The sequence below is a fragment of the Mastacembelus armatus genome, chromosome 24 (assembly GCF_900324485.2).
Source record: "Mastacembelus armatus chromosome 24, fMasArm1.2, whole genome shotgun sequence".
NCBI classification, from domain to species: Eukaryota; Metazoa; Chordata; class Actinopteri; order Synbranchiformes; family Mastacembelidae; genus Mastacembelus; species Mastacembelus armatus.
This window is the reverse complement of record NC_046656.1, coordinates 11,877,221-11,896,585: the sequence shown is the minus strand read 5'-3', so window position 1 is coordinate 11,896,585 and position 19,365 is coordinate 11,877,221. Positions and strand designations below refer to the sequence as shown.

Sequence of the window (19,365 nt, the reverse complement as noted above, 5' to 3'; positions counted from 1 at the left end):
TCAGTTCTTTTAAATAACACCTTCTTTGCTCATAGGTTGATTCCAGGAGCAGACAGAGGGCAAGCAGATGCAAAAAGATCAATCAGTTCATCAGACTGAAAGACTGAAAGACTTTAGGCACAAACTGCACATATCACGTCTCAACAAACGAGCAACACAGACATAGACAGAAAATGCCTAGGAGAATATTCCAGCTTTAAATCAAGACTCATTCCCTGCTGTGGAATTTTTTAACAGCTACTTCTTCAAGTTATGACACTGGGGTCCACGCCTCCTGCTGTTCCACCTCTCACTCACTTTCACCAGCTTCTGGTTCCCCTCCGCAAAATTTTTTGATGATAAAATGATGCATTTTTAAACACATGTCAAATTTTTGCATGAGGGGGAATGACAATATCTTGCCCAAATAAATTCAGTACATTAAAGGTTATGGTGGAAAAACAGCAGCTAAATTTAAAAAAATTACACCAGGAATTTAACAGATCAACATTTATAGGTCAGACCTCCTCTTAAAGTTGTAGTAAAGGTTATTACAGAGGGATTTCCTTTCAGGGATGTTTTCATTCTTCCTTCTTTTCAATATGTGTCAATATGGTGAATTTCAAAATAATTTTTCTTATGTTGGTGCTTATCATCTCTGTTTGGAGACATATAAGATAAGATAAAGGGTGAATAGATCAATTGAGAGAACACCAATGATCACATCAACAGAATAATACAAGGACTGTAATGCCATTATATCCTCCAAAATGAAAATGGTTTTATGGTGTGTTTAACGAATGGTATATGGTATGCCAGGTTATTTACGAATAAACATGGGAGTTTATGCAGATGTGAGGATTTATGAGAGCGAGAAGGATCACAGAGTCTCTAGAGGTTGGTTAAGGAGCTCTCTTTAGCCATAGCTGTGGTCTGTGAAGGCATTTGTTCTGTGATTCTACGGGTGAGAGGGAGAAGAAAGGACCAAAGACAAAGCATGGAGGATGTGAACAGAGTCATTATCTGAGAATGAGCTTATTTGTGCCTGAGCCAAACGAGAAACAACAAAACCCTCCAACAGACATGGCAATCCAAACCTCCTAAGCAGTATCAAAGAGCCAAGACAGGGGCAGCCTCTGCCTCAGCATCACAGGAAGAGTCTCCTCCATTGTTGGACAACACAACCAACCACCTGCTCCTGAAGGCATCCCCCAATTTGTGCAGATGTTGATGTTTACTCATTTTCTAATTCCTAGGGGACTGGAAGACAAGAAACATGTGTGATCTTTTATGCATAAAGCCTGGAAGTGTAAAAAGACAAATATGTTAAAAAAAAAAACATAATTCAGGTAGAAAGACTTCAGAAAATTAACCATGTATAGCTCATTTTAATGTTTCAGTCCTTTGAGGCAGAGACATAACATTCAAAATAGAGGAAGCTATCTTCTATTATACTTAATTCCAAGAGCAGCTGATGCCAGATGTTGACTGTGCTCAGATTTTATATGCTGCGCCTGCTGAATTGTGAAAATGCAAATCCCAAATGAAATAGTGGTTGGATGCAGGAAATAATATATATGAACATGACTATAACAATAGTGCATGACGAAAATTGAAGGTGTGGGCCAACACAGGTTGCCTCCTTAATTTACTGCCTGTGTGACTGCTAAGGGCTTTTATTAGTGTGAGCCTCCTGACATATCACTGAGCCACTAGAGGGCTGTAGGGAGGAGATTGCATCGCAACCAATTTTACCACAGTGAAATATAGATTCCCAACACAGCTCTGCCTTTAATTTCTCTGTGTGCGCAAACATGAGTGGATTTGAACATGTGTGCACGGGACATATATGTGTGTACAGTCTCTAGGCCCCTGTAGTCCATACAAAGAACCTTGTCTATGATTTGGACCCTGTAGATCATCTTTTATTGTCTTCTCTTTTCACTGACAGACATTGCAGACACACTAGCCAGAGCTAGGCAGTCGCTGTGAGAGTCAAGGGTCTGCAAGGCTGTTTGATATCAGATTAGGCTGGTGTGTCTGACAAAGGACCAGGCCACACAGGAGGCAGTCACATGCTAAGTCTAAGCACACACACACACACACACACACGCACAGCCCAAGGAAGAAAAAAAAATATATGACCACATAAAAATTCCTTCTGAGGGTGCTGAGTCTAAAGCCAGACCCTCTGAGGTCAACCCTGTTGTTATATGCTGGTAAGGACTCAAATAGCTGAATATGGTGGCAACTGACTTGGTAGTTTCAGTTCAAAGGCATATACAACTGCAGCATAACTTGTAAGGAGTTGGAATTTAGGGAAATGCATTATCAGTAAGTTTGGTAGCAGCTGGCATCAGTCATGACCAATCTTATCATCGCCGTCTTCACTTTTCTGCAGACGCTGTGCGCTCTGCATTTCCTGATGGGAACAGCCTTCAGTACAGCTGTCACAAAAGCTTCTCCCAAGGGGAACTCAGTGTCCTTGCGGCTGAGGTGCAGAATCGGCACAAGTAAATACACAGCACCTTCAATTAAATTAACGTGGGAGGAGATAACGCCTTTGCTTACACTGGTGCGGTGGTCCAAGGAGAACTGTGGCGCAGTTGGAAACACTTCAGGGAGAAGCAACACAATTAGACAATTCATGCAGAGACTGTGACAACCACAACTTACACATGATGCTTATAGAGGATGAGATCAACTATTCACACCACAACCATGTATATCATACACTATATATCAAATCATATATATGTGCACACTTCATGATAGTAGCAGAAACCTATACTATAAACCACAAAGCATCACAGGCATGGTCTATGCAGGTGGGAAGCACAAAGTACACAAATCCTTGACATCAAAAATGCACTGCAGCACCTGATAATAACTGACACACCCCCTCTGTCCTAACAATTGAATTCATGGAAAATCAATCAAAACCAACCTTGAGGAGGTGAGAACACAGCTTGTTTGTACATCCAGGAAAGACACATCTTTACTAAAATCCTGGCTGTGTGCCATCACAGAATGAGAGCACCTAGTATTATCCATCTTTACACAATAAATGGCCAATTTGACTGTAAATGTCTTTGTTACCTTCAGAAAAAAAACATTTGCTGACTCAAATTTTAGAGGGAAGTTTTACACATTAAAACTTATTTTGAATCTATGACAGAGGCTTTGTTGTAGAATCCACTCGATCATGAGACACAGTGCCCTTAATAGTGTGTACAAATGAAAACCACAGACACAATATGTAACCACATATCCTCCGGTTTCATGTTAAAACTGGTTAAATTTACAAAGAAACACTTTCACCTCAAAATTGGTTTATTTTTAATGTGACACCATAGAAATGTAATGGCCATATTCTGTTTTTTTTTCTTTTGCTGCTTGGCAATTTTGGTATTTTCAGGGGTGGCTGAGAGGTTGCCATTGTTCAAAGAATAAAGAAAATATTGAACAAGAACATGATGCTGTCAAGTTCCAGGAAAACATCAGGTACTTACAGTAAAATGTTCAGGTGGTCAGAAATAAATTCCCATCAGTAAACACATATATATTTTGTTACTGTGAGTCTTGACTCTGGTTTCTTCAAAATGGCACTGCAGAAAGCAGACTAAGTATTAAATGATGGTGTCATACCAGATAAAAAATACATTTGTATAAAATCACTATCCAGATCAAAATATTTTCCTTTTCTCATTATTCACTGTCTCACTCTCTCATTGGCCTTTCATTTGTGCCAGTCTGTCCTCTTTCACTCCTATTCACACATCTTTGCCTGAGCCCTGAGCTATAATTAACAAGATAGAAATAGGAAGGAGACGGGACCATAAATATAAAACAAAAGATTTGCACATCAACCCATGAATGTGTCTACCCTTCGCCATCTGGAACAGTCTTTTCAGTCAACACTTTTCCCTCAGCCAGATATTCAGTCAACAGTTTAAATTAAACAACTTTATTGACAGAGATAACAGAAATGAAAAAAAATAAATAAATAAATAACAGTGGTTAATGTGTGCTAATGTGCTGAGAAAACAGAATGATGAATGAGCTTTAGTTAAAACAGCAGAGGAAGATAATCACAGTTAAGGCCACTGATCTCCAAATGTTAATTATTTTAACCTTTATTTATCTGGGTGAGGTTTGCTTAAACGCATTGACACCAGGGAGCTGCCAGCTGGAAGCTACAATGTCAGTCACTCTATAAGCAGTTGGCTGGTTTACTGAGGCATTTCATAATTTAATGTTGTGCTCATCTGTACTTTGTCACTAGATTATCAAAGTGTTCGCTTTCCCTGTCCAGATCTTTCCATTAAAAAGGAGATTATAAAGTTAAGATAATGTCTTGGATGGGAATCACATTTTTATTATTAAATTCTGATATGTAACTTTTTATTTTTCAGGCTTACCCAACAATTTGCATTGTGCTGTTTATTAAAGTCCTTGATTATCCAATGTTAAGCAACAAAAATAACAAATGCATGCTTGTACCATATTCAGTCATCCTTGAATAAATTTCACAGTTACATTAAGACCATGCAAATTGGGTCATCCTGTCCAAAGTTGTGCTGGTATAAAATCTGTGTCTAGTGAGTATAACATATTTCTCTGGAAAGAATAATTCTTCAGTTTGTTGTTGAGCGACACTGGATACCTGTGAAAATTGGGGAAACTGACCACTGCCTTTTGATGGCTGTGATCATAGTGCATGGCTGACACTGTGCAGGAGAAAGAGCAGCAGTTTTGTCCATGAAAATGACCTCTGTCTGACCTCTTTGATAGGGCTCCCTTTCTCCCACACACACATACACCAGCAACGACACACATATACAGTTCACACTGATACACATGGTCTGGTGGTGTTGCTGATGTTGGCACATTTGTGCTCTGGGACAAGAGCTGCTTCACTGGCACTGATTACCACTTTATCCTTCCCTTGCAAACACCAGCCAACATCACCCTGCATACCAATGGACTACAGCACCAGAGACAGATAAAAGGGAAGAGGGGGAAAGGACTGAAGAAGAAAAATAAGAATGAGAGGTGAAGGGAAAAAACTTAAGAACTTATGAGGCCATGGCAATATGGAAAAATTTATTTTTTATAGAAGTACATTTTGTCTTGATCGTACATATGTCACAATATTAAACAGTAGTTCTGTTGAACCTATCAAAGATTTTTCAAACTTAAATTTGAAAAGGATCATGGTGCATATGGCCAGGAAATGTATTTTAACATAAAGTACCAAAAAAATGAACCAAAATATTAAATACATCAGTGTGTGTTTGCAGCCTCATATATTGAGTCACTTACTGCTTGAGCCATTTATTATTTTTTTCTTTTTCTTTTATTACTAATCTGTTTCAAGTTGCACTTTAAGTAAAGAATCACCACAGTACAACATCATTCCTTTTAGCCCAGAGAGAGATTTGTTCTTTATTGGAAGTGTTTTTGGAAGTGTTTTCAAACAGTATTTTTTGGTTTTACAAGACAAAGGATGAAGACTAAGTGGTTGGTTAGGCAAATGTCTGTCTGGTTAACCGCCTCCGCATTCACTGAAGAGCAGTGCACAGCTGCTTCCCTGAGCTTTCACCCACGCAGTGGAGGAGACTGTCTCCAGCGGAGCTACCTTGTTTATTCACAATGTCTCCTTTCTTTACATTTAATGTTGTCAGTGCTGTGAAGGCCTTTTCTGTTTTTTTTCACCTTTTACACAGAGCATTTGCATTTAGCTGACTTAGCTAATTAAATTAATCCAAACCTGATGTGCTTTTTTAAGAAGTAGGCGATCTGCTCTCAAGCAAGACTTGTTTTCAAGTAGTTTCCCTAAAGAAATAACACAATATACCTCTTAAAATATGAAACACATCTTTACTAAATTTAATTTGCTGCTACAACCTTTGTCTAATGTTAACTTCAGTCAAATTTTAGTAGCTATTCTTGACATTGCAGTCACTTTGCTGAGATCTGTGCTACTGGTTACACTTTAAAAATCCCATACAATATGTACACAAAACACAGATTTCCCATGCAATACATGCACATAACTTGTTCCACTTACGCTACTACGGGAGATGATTATGATTAAGATAATGCATCAGGGCAGGTGTCATGGTGAATGAAATCAAGCAACCAAAATCTGTATCCATTGCATGCAAAATTGCTGTTTAGTATACATAATGCACAGTGTTTTCAAAGTGTGTTATTTGTATGCACTGGGGTGAGGTCAGGCTGGTTTTAAGGCTTAAGATTATCCTGTAATTGTCCACAGTGGTGACTGTTCAGCATAAATTACATGAGCTTACACTGAAGTACAGTAATATAATTGTAACATCCATCCATCCATTATCTATATCCATCCATTCATCCATTATCTATATCTATCCATTCATCCATCCATTATCTATATCCATCCATCCATTATCTATATCCACTTATTCCTAACCAGGTTCACAGGGATCTGCTGGAGCCTATCCCAGCTCTCTTTGGGTGAAAGGCAGGGGGGTCTGGAGGGGTCACCAGTATAATTAGCTCAAATGTTCCTGTTTTCAGGAAATTAAATGGATGGATGGATGGATGGATGGATGGATGGATGGATGGATGGATGGATGATGGATGGATGGATGGATGGATGGATGGATGGATGGATGGATGGATGGATAGATAGATAGATAGATAGATAGATAGATAGATAGATAGATAGATAGATAGATAGAGCCATAAAATAATGTATTAAAGGCATTTAAGAGTTGAAATGATGGAGCCAAAGAATGAAAGAGCTGATTTATGCTAAGCACGGTTCACTGAGCTACAACCTTCTGGCAACTCAGCATATTGGACATTCGTACTATGATTTTGTTAACTACATAGGATCACTCTGAGCTATAATTCTGTTCTGTCAGTTCAGTACAGAAAGATAGAATTCAGCCTGTCGCCTTTCCCTGCGCGCACACACAGGTGTGTGAAAGGTCTTTTCAGAGGGGAATAACTGTTGCAGTATTAAGTTAGGAATGGAAAAGAGTTGAATGTGAAGAAGTTACCATTCACTGCGCCATCGGTGGGTTTCTGATGTGTCAGACGACGGACTACTGAATGAGTCACAGTTCGCGGTCTGAGGACAGCTGATAAGACCTGATGGAAGACCTGCTTCTCTGAGGGAGACAGATGGAGTTGGAACAAAACACATGACATGCACACACACATATAAAAACCAATCCATAAATACAATGCAATTGAGAGAAATACAATTGTAAATTCTTTATTTATTCAATTACTCTGAATGTTTCTCTGAAGATAAACAAAAACAGAATAATAGAAATTTCTCAGCTCTAAAAAATGTCAGAGAGCTTTGTTCAATGCCTGGATGAAACCATTTAAAACAATATATTACCTGAAAGGATAAACTTTTAATTCAATGTTACATTCTGTCTGTTTGAATTAGAAGGATCATTTGATAACAATAACACTCACTCAATAATCCAACCGCAAATGTTTTTCTAGTTGGACACAACAACAAACACAGTACAACAAATGAAGTTTTTACATGTCACAGTGAGGGACCAGCTGTATTTGGAGAAGCGACGAGGGAGACTTTTGGAACTTGTTTTATACAGAAACACTTATGCCAAGTCAATCCTTCATATTGGCAAAAGGGACAGCTCGCAACCAGACTATTCCAATTTCTTCCCCTGTTGAATGGTAAAATATCTTGGGACAGCTTGGTGCCATATGTGAGTCTCTGAATGTGCACCATGGTCTTTAAGCCGGTAAAGTACTCAACTGTTTAGTCATTACTGATCAACATCTCTACTGAAGCTAAAGCGTTCCAAAACACCAACTTTAGGCAAGTGTGCTTGGCTCTTCACACACTTTCCAAAACAAGAATCAAACCCTTGCCTTTATCGTTTAGAGGAAGATCTCTAAATATGTCTTGGAAGAGATGCTCTGATATGGTAAACGTCTTCTAGTCCAGTAGGATGTTGCCATATTTCTGGTCATTGACGCTCTCATTTGTGTTCAATATGAAGAAACATGGAAATAGACTTCAGCATACTGCTGTAAAAGCAGCAGGACTGCAGTTAAACACAAGCCGAACTGAACATAACATAGCTTAGCATAGCATACTTAACATAGCTTAACATATTATATACCATAACATAACGTGACGTATCATAACATACAGTACCACAGATTAAGGCAGCATAGCATATTGCAGCAATGAAATACATGCACTAAGACACGTGAGAGCGTAAACTTGTTAGTGTTAGTGAGCAGTTCCATCAAACAAAAAACTACATACTGTTATTACATGTTTTAAAATATGGTGTTAATGGTTTAACCAGCAAAGATACTAAGCTTCAATGCGCCCCTTTCCCGCTAAGATAAAGACTACACTCAGTTCAAGAAATAACACCCCAGAGGAAAGTCTTCACTGTGATTATAGATATGATGATAATGTTGATGGCTACCATCTGCAGTATTTAAGGACCTATCAACTAACAACATGCTGAGGGAACATGTTTTCCAACACAAATGGCATCTGACCCAGAACAACAATCACTGTTTTGCAGCTGTATGAGAAATTGAGACGAATTAACTTTCCCTCTGCTATCATTAAGATTGCTTTCTAAAACCACTGGCGATAAAATCTATGCTGCTATGAAACAATATGTTGACAAGTCTGATATACTGTACATATCCAAGGGCAGAAAAGTAAATTACAACAATATTGATTTCAGGTATATACTCTTATGTGGCATATACTTGCCATTCAGTATTTTCATAAGTGTCATTATGTACCATGGCAGAGAGACAGAGGAAGTATTTGCAGAGTAATTGCTGATGCAGGTGCAGCCTTTACACAGACCCTGGTTTTTCTGCTGTCTGTTCTGTTTGGCTCTTTACTTAATATATCACAGAAATGTCTATAGTGCTGCCCAACAGCTCTACTGCAAGCATGGTACCTGAGCACGCTCATTTAGCCAATGGTGCCATATATTCATTCCGACAAAATGATATTCAGTTTCCTCTTAGGAAAGCAAGTGTAGCGGATCTTCTCTAGACTTTTCACTCCATCACAAGATTGTCAGAGTGGGAAAACAGTGAGAAGTGCTTATGAAGAAAAAGAATACATTGATGGGAGATTTGATTGCTTATGACTGATGATGTGCCAGGTCAATGCGCCGCCACCACAACAACCACGCTGTTAGACTCAGACTTATCAAATGTCAGTCACCCCATCTTACAACAAACGGTTGACTCAGGATTGTGCTCTACGCCCCGGATAGTAATGCTCAGTTTTTGCCTGAAACTGCTCTGTACCTGACCCTGCTCTCTGACCTCCATGGAAAAGCACAAGCAAAAAGATTACTTTCCCCGCAGGGATCAATAGAGTATCATAAAAAAGCTTACATTGCATTTTGTGCCTCCTTTTTTTTTTTAACACGCAAAACAGGAAGAGAAAGATGATTTTTTTAATGGTTTTGTTAATTAAGGGATAGAATGCCAAAATGCTACCCATATATTAAGTGATATACAGTATTTAATTGATGCAGGTCTTTAAAATATTGACCTGACACATCTGTGTGTGCTGATATCAGCTCAAACACACACAAACACACACACATGCATAGAACATAAAATCTCTCCTTACTCCTTTTTATTTCTATCCACCATTCCAGCAGCTCCAGATACACAAACACCTCTTCAGCCTCAAGGGTCTATGACTTGATATAGTGCAGTTTCTTCACAAAAGATACACATTTATATTGCATGTATATTCCAAGAGCTTTCTCTCTCACACACTCCATAAACTATGGCCAGAGACTGAGCGTGACTACAAGCATAGGTACAACAGTGCAACGCAAATCACATGCAACAAAGAGGCAAAGCTAGAGAGCTGACACCCATGGTTGGTAAAGTGCATTTCTGTATGGGTGAGCGTTGGCATGTGGAAATATAAGTTTGCCAGACATGCTGATATTTGAAGGAATTCGTGCTTAAATGAATCTGGTTGTGTGTCAGTCTGTTTTATCTCCATGGTACGGCGCTGCAGTGTATATGATTTAGTTAGTAATTAGGGAATACAGACGTTTCCAATTATTGGGGTTGTGAAATATCACCCTGTCGCAGTAGTTATTCTAGTACTGTCTGCACCCTGCCTTATTATTACACTAGCTGCATGTATGATTAGTTGTGTGTGCATGTGTGTGTGTGAGTAAAAGACTTGGGAGAGTGAGTACAATATATGTGTGTATCCAGGAAAGGCGGTACCTACAAAGGAAAGTCATTTCTGTTCATTGTAGATTATAGACGCCAGGACCACATGCCCTGTAGGAGCTGCAGCCAAAGCCATTGCTGACAGTCCCATGACACCTTGTGTGTGTGTGTGTGTGTGTGGCAGGAACAAGGGTTCTGCCCATGAAATAGAAAAAAAAAAAAAAATCTGTACATATTTTATATTTTGTACTCCTCTCTATTTGTCTTTAAGTTCAGGGACATGCACACACACACACACACACACGCAAATAAAAGTGCAACATCATCAGCAAATAATATTTTTCAGTTTAACTGTGCAAAAAAAAAAAAAAAAAATCAATCACATACATGCATCCCTGCTTTCAGACGAACGTGTAAACAACACAGGACACACTCATGACTGCATGAATGACTGTGTGTGTTTTTTGTTTGTTTGTGTGTGGGAGAGAGTGTTAAATCTACACAAGCATATCTCACCTACTGAAAAAGCCACCATCTGCTCTGCTTGTCACCAGTAGAAACAAAAACCAGGGGCTGCTCTATGTCAAACAACTGGAGAGCTGCTATCTCCGTCCATCTTGGGGCGGAAATAGAGATATTCTAAGGAGCTTTTTGGGTGCTGCCAGAAAAAAAAAAAAAAAGAAATATAAACAGATTTGTGAGGTAGACAGTCATTCAGTCTATTCAGAGGGGTGTGATTTAAATGGTTACCAGTTCAGGCTAGCAGTGATGGAAAGAGAGACATGACTGCAGAGTGGAGATGACATACTGTAACAGTACTCACATTTATCTTGCAAGCACAATATACAAATATAAAATATATTATGCATGCAAAAGTGAGTCACAGGCAGGAATTTGATATGCATTTCATTTCAGTCATATTTTGTTCCTAGACACAACAACAATGCAAAGTAAAATATTATAGTTTGTATTAATCTCCCTGTAGACTCCTTTGCTTCCTGCATTGTACATAAACACATACCTGCCTCTAACTGCACCTTTCTGTCACAGCCAGGCTCACTCACACACACGCACACACACACACACACACAAGTGATGCAGAGAAGTTAGTGAAATATATGGAAATAATTCACACATGGGGGAACTGGGGGGACAGAGCCTGTCCATGGATTTGGGAAGCTGGAAACACATTTGTCAAGTTCTGCAGGTGCCGTCTTGGAACATTTTGGAAATTGCTCCAATTTATGGCACATCAAAGCGCAATAAAAAGTCAGGCTTTTCTCATATGCTCGTCGTGAGATAGGCGGACTCTTATCACTCCTGACTGGGCCTATACAGCCTCTGATCATGTTGAGAATTCCACAGCTCTCTGACAACAAAAACCATGCCAAGGTAACAGCCGCCTAACGCCGCCAGCCGACCTGCCCACGTGTGATTGGATCATCTGGTTGAATAGCATATTCCTCGATGATCCCTATTGGTCCCGCAGTAATGGACCAGTGACTGCGCTCCAGTAAAACCTACAGAAGGCGGAGTGCGCCGGCCGGGGCGGAGCTTTCCTTGGTACTTAAAAGGAGCTGGTGCTGAAAGAAGTGAAGTACTAGCACGCACGACAGGCGGAGCGCCCGGTGCGCGGTGCGAAAAGTGAGAGCCAAGTGTGAGAAGAGGAAAGAAGAAGACAAAGAAGGAGAGCAGAGGACCGCGCAGCTCTTTGTACTAATGGATATTTAACAATTTGCCCGGGGAGCGCACAGGTATTCTCTTTTTCTTATGTTTATCTTTTTTTTTCATTTTGCGCGGCTTATAAATACACAAGCCTGGACTTTATTTCTCTCTCCCCACTCTTCTTCAGCGGCAGGTGCCAGCTTCAGGCTATTTTGCGTTCTTTTCTTTATTTTTGCTGCATAGAAACAGCCGACACTGTGCAGGAGAGAGAGCAGCAGCAAACGATCATTTTACATTCCACAGGGATTAAAGATTGACTAATGGGTGTGAAGGAAGCATTGATTGTTAGTGTACTATTTCGGTTTAATAACACGTCAGAGCTCTTGCCCCTTTATATGGGTGACCACATGTGTTAGAGTACTTCAGCATCATGTGTTTTGTTAAGTGAAAGGTATTTCTTTTTACGCAGACGACACCCCTTCTCTCTATATCCCTCTCTATCTGTCGTCCTCCCTCAGACACCGCAGTCCATGCCTCTGCCTTGCCAGGTCATTGATGGGAAATCAACTGGATCGGATCACCCACCTCAACTACAGCGAGCTGCCCACGGGGGATCCGTCCGGGCTGGAGAAGGACGAGCTTCGGGTCGGCGTCGCCTACTTCTTCTCTGACGACGAGGAGGAGGTGGACGACCGCACTCCGTCTGACTGCGGCTTCACCAAGGACCACAGCCCGGCCGAAGAGGGACCCTTCTCGGTCAGCGAGGTGGAGTACTCTGCGTTCTGCTCCCAGGAATGCATCTTCTCCAAGCTGCGGGAGAACGAGGACTTGAACGTGTACTCGGCCAAAACTTTGCTGACTATGTGCAAACCGGGGGACCTGCTGGAGCTGGTGGCCACCGCGCAAGCCCCCCACTGGGCCATCTACGAGCAGGACGACCAGGTCATCCATCTGCACAAGGGCGAGATCCGCAAGGACAGCCTGCTTGAGATCAGCAACGGTCGCCACGGGAGGATAGTCAACAATCGGTACCGGTACCGACCGCTTCCCCCTGACCTGGTGATGCAGAACGCAGTGGGACACCTGGGCCTGAGCAGCGAGGAGATATGCTGGACCAACTCGGAAAGTTTCGCAGCCTGGTGTCGCTTTGGAAAACGGGAGTTCAAAGCCGGAGGAGAGGCGCACTCAGCGGAGCAGCAGTATTTCCTCAAAGTGCATCTGTCCGGCAGCGGGGTGCACACTCTAGTCTTTCGCAGCCTGGAGGACATGATACGAGAAAGGAGACGAGTGGACGCCAGTGGAATTCTCAAAGAGCTGTCTTTGGTTAACGGGGGCAAGGAGTAATCAGGGATTCCGTTTGATATCCTGCCCTCCACCCCTTATCTCCTCCATCGCTGCCTCCTCGCCAACGCGCACGGACGCACACTTTTTGCGCACACACAAACGTACTCGCACACACGCACACAAGCACACGGACGCACTCACATGCAAGGACCTGTTGGTTTTGGACTGTCTGTTTGCTACGGATGGACGCCGAGCTGCGCCTGGACCACAGGTGCTCTGTGGAATTTGCATCAAATTGCAGAGTGTTGAAAACTGAGCGAGAGCGGCCATATAAACAGACAACGCCCCTTCAGATTAGAATTCGTGCTGAGTGGGACACACGAATTCTACTAAACCCATTACCCCGAACAACGAAATCACCTTTATGACCCACACATTGCGCACACGGCTCTGTTTGGTTTTACGTTTAATTTCTCGGGATAATGGAATTGGCCCTTTCTCTGCATAGGGCGCCTGCTGCGGCAGACCAGACGGTGAGACCGGGAGAGGGAGAGAGGGGGGTTGGGGGAGAGGAAAGACAGGATCTGGGATGGCTCTCGAAAAGTCTCCCTTCTATTTTTTTTACTGTTAGCTTTAAGACCGGGACTGACCATAACACAGATCCAAGCCACTAATTCACAGACCTCTGACAGTCCCAGATGGCTACGCAGTTGCCTAAATGAAGCGTTTTTGGCTTGTTGAAGCTCTCCTTTTGCCATATCAAGAGTATTGTCATTTTCACAATGCTGTCATCCTGCTCCACAGCACTGGATGTATGTGTAAATTGTACTCATATATTGATTTCAATTTGAGTCCCTTATTTTTGTATTTAAGTTTAGTGGATTTAACCCTGATCTCTTTTTTTGGTTCAAATAAATGGAGGTTCAAAATCTGAAAATGATGATTGGTCTAGCAGGTGTTTGGTTGCATATCCACAATAACACATGGTCGCTCATTCGGTCTCAGACTCGCTCACACACCATACACACAGGAATATATGAATTATTGATGTTCTAGTGCCTCCTGACCTGCCTCGAGCCAAATAGGCGTCATATATCTCCACAGTATTTGGGGGCAGTAAAATGGTCATCTGCATCAAACCCATAAAGGCTTCCATGTAGGATTTGAGAGCCACAGTATCTAGGCAGCTGTATATTTCCTGGAATAGGTTCTACGCTGCTGATATTCAGACATAGGCATGTTGATCCCCTGATTATGTGTTTTATTCTGCACAATAGCATAACTAAAGTTGGGCTGGCTTCTTAGCCTGTATTTCACATCTGCACTGTGAACAAGATGTCTTCCGTACAATGCTTAGCATGGAGAAACACACTGTGTTATGACGGCACCTGTGTTGTATCACTGCAGTGGCTTTATCTCTGGATTGATGTTATTACTCATCTGCTGTGATGTGAGACTCTGGCAGTGCCTTCATTTTCTCAGGCTTCCGATGGGCTGTAGTGCCAGTGAAGGTGGGATCAGACACCTCACTAGTGTGAAGACATCCATCTACCTTCACTGGTCTTTGTTTAATTGTGTTTGGAAGGACTGAATAGTAGATTGACGGAAAAAAAGTTTTGCTGTGATAAGTGTTTTTTGTTTTGTTTTTTTTTTATCAGGTTGCCAGCTTTCTGCACTTATGATGTATTTTTGACTTTATATGGACAGTGTGTATAGCAGGGTTGTGGAGAGGGCTATTCAAAATATTATATTGCCTCTGTACAGCTTGTCTGGTGGAATCCTCACCTCTTGGTACTCATGATTTTAATCTCAGTGTGGCCATAAAAAGAGAGCTGCAGTTGATTGGGCGAAATCCAACTGGAGGGGAGATGTAGATAAAGAATCTGTGTGTGTGTGTTTGTGTGACAGAGGGAGAGACCATGCATGCTGGGATTTATCGTGTGTGTTTATCAAGCTGGGACTCATTTTGTTTGGTGTAGGTGATGTTTTCTGGGCTGACAAGCTCCATCAGAAACAGGTCTTCTGTCCACTGTGTGTGTGTGTGTGTGTGTGATTGTGCACATGTTGCTCCTCAGGTGTGTTTCATGACAAAATACAGACAAATCAGTCTGGGAATCTTGTCAGTGTGCCTTGAGAAATTAGCCCACATGTCTTGTTGTAACTGTCTTTATCAGCTGTTGGCCAATATTTCTCCATTTTTACTCTCTATAGCTTTACTGTCCTGACCTCTAACTGTTTTGTCAAAGCCAAAAATCAGTCTCTATTATTTGCAAAACCGTGAGAAAATTCTGTTTATGTCAAAATTTTAGAAAAATGGAAAAAACATTCAAATATTAACTCAAAAGTGAAAAAGGCAGAACATGAACACATTTCAATAATCCAAATATGTTCTTGCTAACAGACATGTACTGTAGATGGAGTTAGATAAATATCCTTTTCCTGTTGTTCTATTCTTCTGTTGTTTTCTGTTTTAGCCACAGAAACTACTCTGTCTATTCAGTAGCCTACATTCTGAACAGACTGTTAAATTGAGGTTGCCTCAGGTGGGTGATTTTGTATGTCTGTGTGTGTGTGTGTGATTGCGTCAGACATCCCCTTGTGTGTCTTAAAAGTCAGGGTACTGGGGCAGCTGGTGTTTGTCTGTATGTTTGTGGTCTGTGGCTAATAGGCCTCAGAGAAAGATTTGTGAGAGAAGTGTGTGAGAGTGCTTCAGGCAGATAATACACACACACACACACACACACACACACTGTTAGCTTGGGGAGAGGCTTCTGCTGTCTGACATGACATCGTATGTGAGTGCTTATCAGCTTGCTGCTATGTATGTGTGTATAAAAGGATGAAAGTGTGAGACATAACTACAAAGCTGAGAGGTTCAGGTTGTTTGTATGTGCGCAGACAAATCAATAAGTATATATATCACCATACATGTATATTCATGTTGATAAAGGTCTGAATCTTTGTATCCATCAGCAAGTGTGAAAGTGAACGCTGTTACTAGGGAAACTCCAGCCACTGTTGTACTGTATATCCACTGAGGTCTTGTGTCTGCGTACGTGTGACTGTGCAAACCTTCCACAGCCCGAAGCCAGTTGTTAGCCTTAATAGCTACTCATGTTAGACAAACACATGACAGCCAAATCTGTCTCTCTCTCTCTCTCACACACACACACACATACACACACACTGGCACACATACCCACGCTGACTCACTAGGGACCAACTATTGTTCCTTTGAGCAGTGTCATGGATGTATTCAATTCACACTGGGGTTTGTACTTTGTGTGTCTGTATGTTATATGTGTGTTTTGTGAGTGTGTTTGTGTACTCACATCTGGACAAAGCGGATCTCAGCTAGCCTGCTGCCAGCTAAATCAATGGTCTCAGAGGAGATGTTGTGGGGAGGAGTGAACAAGACAGAATATCCAGCCTGTATGATGCCTTTAAGAGGATCTCCCTCTAATCTAGACACTGGTTTGGACTCCCAGTGGACGTGAATGTCTTGTTTTCATCTTCCACTATTCTTTAGGATGAGTGCTTTACTCATCAACAATGACTACACAGCTGGTGATGTAAATGAGGCAGTGGTAAATGGGCTACATGCTGCTAAACCATTGGTAAAACTGTTTTCCTCTAAACATCTGTTGCAAAATGTGTACATTTAGTACATGGTATTTCTAACCACACTGACATTTAAAATTGTTTAGATGCTGTAATGTTTTGTAAGTTGCATCACATGGCTGACTAGACATCCTCATCAGTGCACTCAAGGCACCGTCTTTGTCGGAGACCTGTAATATGTTTGCGTACCTATACTTAAATAAGTTGTGGGCAACCCATGTTTCTCAAGGGCAACTGTCCTGCTTGTTTTCTAACTCTCCCTGCTCCACCCACTGCTGCGTATCTGGATCAAGTGTGTTCAGCCAATCAGAAGCTGTAAGATACCATCACAGATGAGGGTGAAGTGGGGGAAGACAAAGTGAATTGGTACCTCCCAGCTTCTGATTGACTGAGCACACCTGATCCAGGTAATCAGCAGTGGGTAGGGCTGGAAAACCAGCAGGGCTGTGGTGCTCAAGTAACGTGGGTGGCTCAGTTGTGCTCTATACTGTGGGTGCTTGTACAGAAACTCTTTACAACAGTGATTCCCAACCTGGAGTCTGGGCCTTTTAAACCTGCATGCAGCGTCACTGTCTCCAATGCCATCACTATTACATCAGTGGATTCGCTCAAACAAATTTCTTTTACACCAGTACACTGAATCAAAAACGTTAAGTATAAGACCATCAGAAACTGAAACAACATGGCTAAAATGACAAGGCCTAAATTGGTAATATGGTCTGTGGGGCCTCAAGTTCTTTTACACTCAACTCCAAATGAAAGGGTGAATCCCTGCTCTTGAACTAGAACATGTAGTGACATTTCACTGATGACTGTAACATTCCCACACTAAAAATATACCAGCTATTTCACATGCTGGCATCACTAAACAATACTCAAAATATCCTACTGAAAAAAAAAAACCAGTATGATAACACCAATTTTGCCCCACCCAGCGTTAGATACAATAGGTGAACTAACTGACTTGCACATAAACACCTGTGTTCAAACAGGATTCTTTGTCACTGACAGCGTAGATTTAGTGCTGTGCTCCGTCAGGACCTGTTTGTTCACTTCAAACATAGCATCCCGGTTTGGAAAGTAATCTGAATTGTTTGGTATCAAAGAGCTTTGTTGTGCTCTGCACTATATCTGTCCTTCTTTGTACTTACAGCATGAATGATTCATTTCATACACTTCCAAATTATGTGCTTATGCATATGGTGGGCAGTGATTGAAGAGGTATTCAGATCCACTGCTTCAATATCACATTTCATACAAGTAAGAGTTTGCTTGAGTACAGAAGTATTAGTAACAAACTGTGCTTATGCAAAATACTTCCTGTCACTGTCCTTGCATTATTATTATTATGTTAATTATTATTAATATCATGGATGCAAACAGTAAGCAGTATTTTAATGCTTTTACTGGTTGAGGTGGTGTTTCTTAGTCTTACCTTCAGCAGTTTAATCTGAAGATAACAAGATGATTATATTTTTTTGTATATAAAAGTACCTAATAACTACAGCTGTTAAATAAATGTGGTTTCTATGAAACACAGAGGAGTATAAATAGAAAGTAGCTTAAAATGGATGTTCACAAGTTAAGTATTAAATACAGTAAATATGCTTTGTCAACTTTCCACCTTGGTCAGGTAGCTTTGTACTCAATAATCTTTTTTGTTTGTAGCAACTGCTATTTAAACCACAGCTTTATAAATTCAACCATTGTTGGCATATTGAGTGTTACGTTTTTTGTAAAGCAATGTGTTCTGATACATTTTTAAAGGTCAGTGGTTAAAAAAAAAAAAAAAAAAAAAAAATCCTTTCAGGTGAGAAACTCAACAGTACAATTTCCTATAGCCCATAAATTTTCTATTCTAAGGGCAGGTGTTCCAAGATTTGACTGCGCTTCAGTGAGTTTAGGGACTGAACTGCCTCAGGGTATGTGCTGTGCCACAGCTGCACCGCTGTGTCCTCAGCGCCTCCTCACTTCTGTCAGGAGACAGTGACTGCTAAATGTCAGCAGCATGTTGTCAGCGGCTGCTTCAAATGATGCAGGAGTAGCTCTCATTCATTCAGTTTTACTGCTTTACAAACATTACCTTTACAGCATTAAATATTAAAATGGGATTATGGGATTGAAATATTCTAAGGATGACATTTGTAAGGCAAGATCAAATTTTGGTGAGAATGACATGAAAAAAAAATGTCATCAGACCGTCATTTCTCATTCTTTCAACAGCAATGGGTCTCATTCACAATTTTATGAGTGTCTTAACACATTTTCTTTAATCTTTCATAATCAGTGTTTGACAAAACTGCACCAACGTCTTTAAATCAGCTCCATTTAGCTCCTTCTTTCCGTAATTAATGTGCATAGTTATAGTTTCCAAAAACACATTTGTACATAATAATGAGCAAATTAGTGATAATAAAATATTTGTGCAATCTGAGTCTTCATGAAAACATTCCTAACAAGAACGTGCAATTTAAATTCAACTTATTAATGATAATGGGTTGCTTTGCTTCCACTGTAGAGGTCAGAAAAAACAAAAATAAAACAGGTATTCGGTGTGTTGGCTCAAAGACATGCCAGCAGCTCTAT

The 19,365-nt window shown here is 40.9% G+C and overlaps 1 protein-coding gene across 1 annotated transcript; it reads left to right on the top strand.

Moving 5' to 3' along the window:
• The first annotated feature begins 11,793 nt into the window (after nucleotides 1–11,793).
• lratd1 (LRAT domain containing 1) lies at nucleotides 11,794–14,095 on the top strand. Its single transcript, XM_026319348.2, has 2 exons — nucleotides 11,794–11,963; nucleotides 12,393–14,095. The coding sequence occupies exon 2, from the start codon at nucleotides 12,430–12,432 to the stop codon at nucleotides 13,216–13,218; it is 789 nt and encodes a 262-aa protein (XP_026175133.1). The 5' UTR covers nucleotides 11,794–11,963; nucleotides 12,393–12,429; the 3' UTR covers nucleotides 13,219–14,095.
• The last annotated feature ends 5,270 nt before the right edge of the window (nucleotides 14,096–19,365 follow it).

Bases quoted from the DNA above. Each gene is read 5' to 3' on its own strand.
- lratd1 (XM_026319348.2), top strand. From the start codon at position 12,430: ATGGGAAATCAACTGGATCGGATCACCCACCTCAACTACAGCGAGCTG.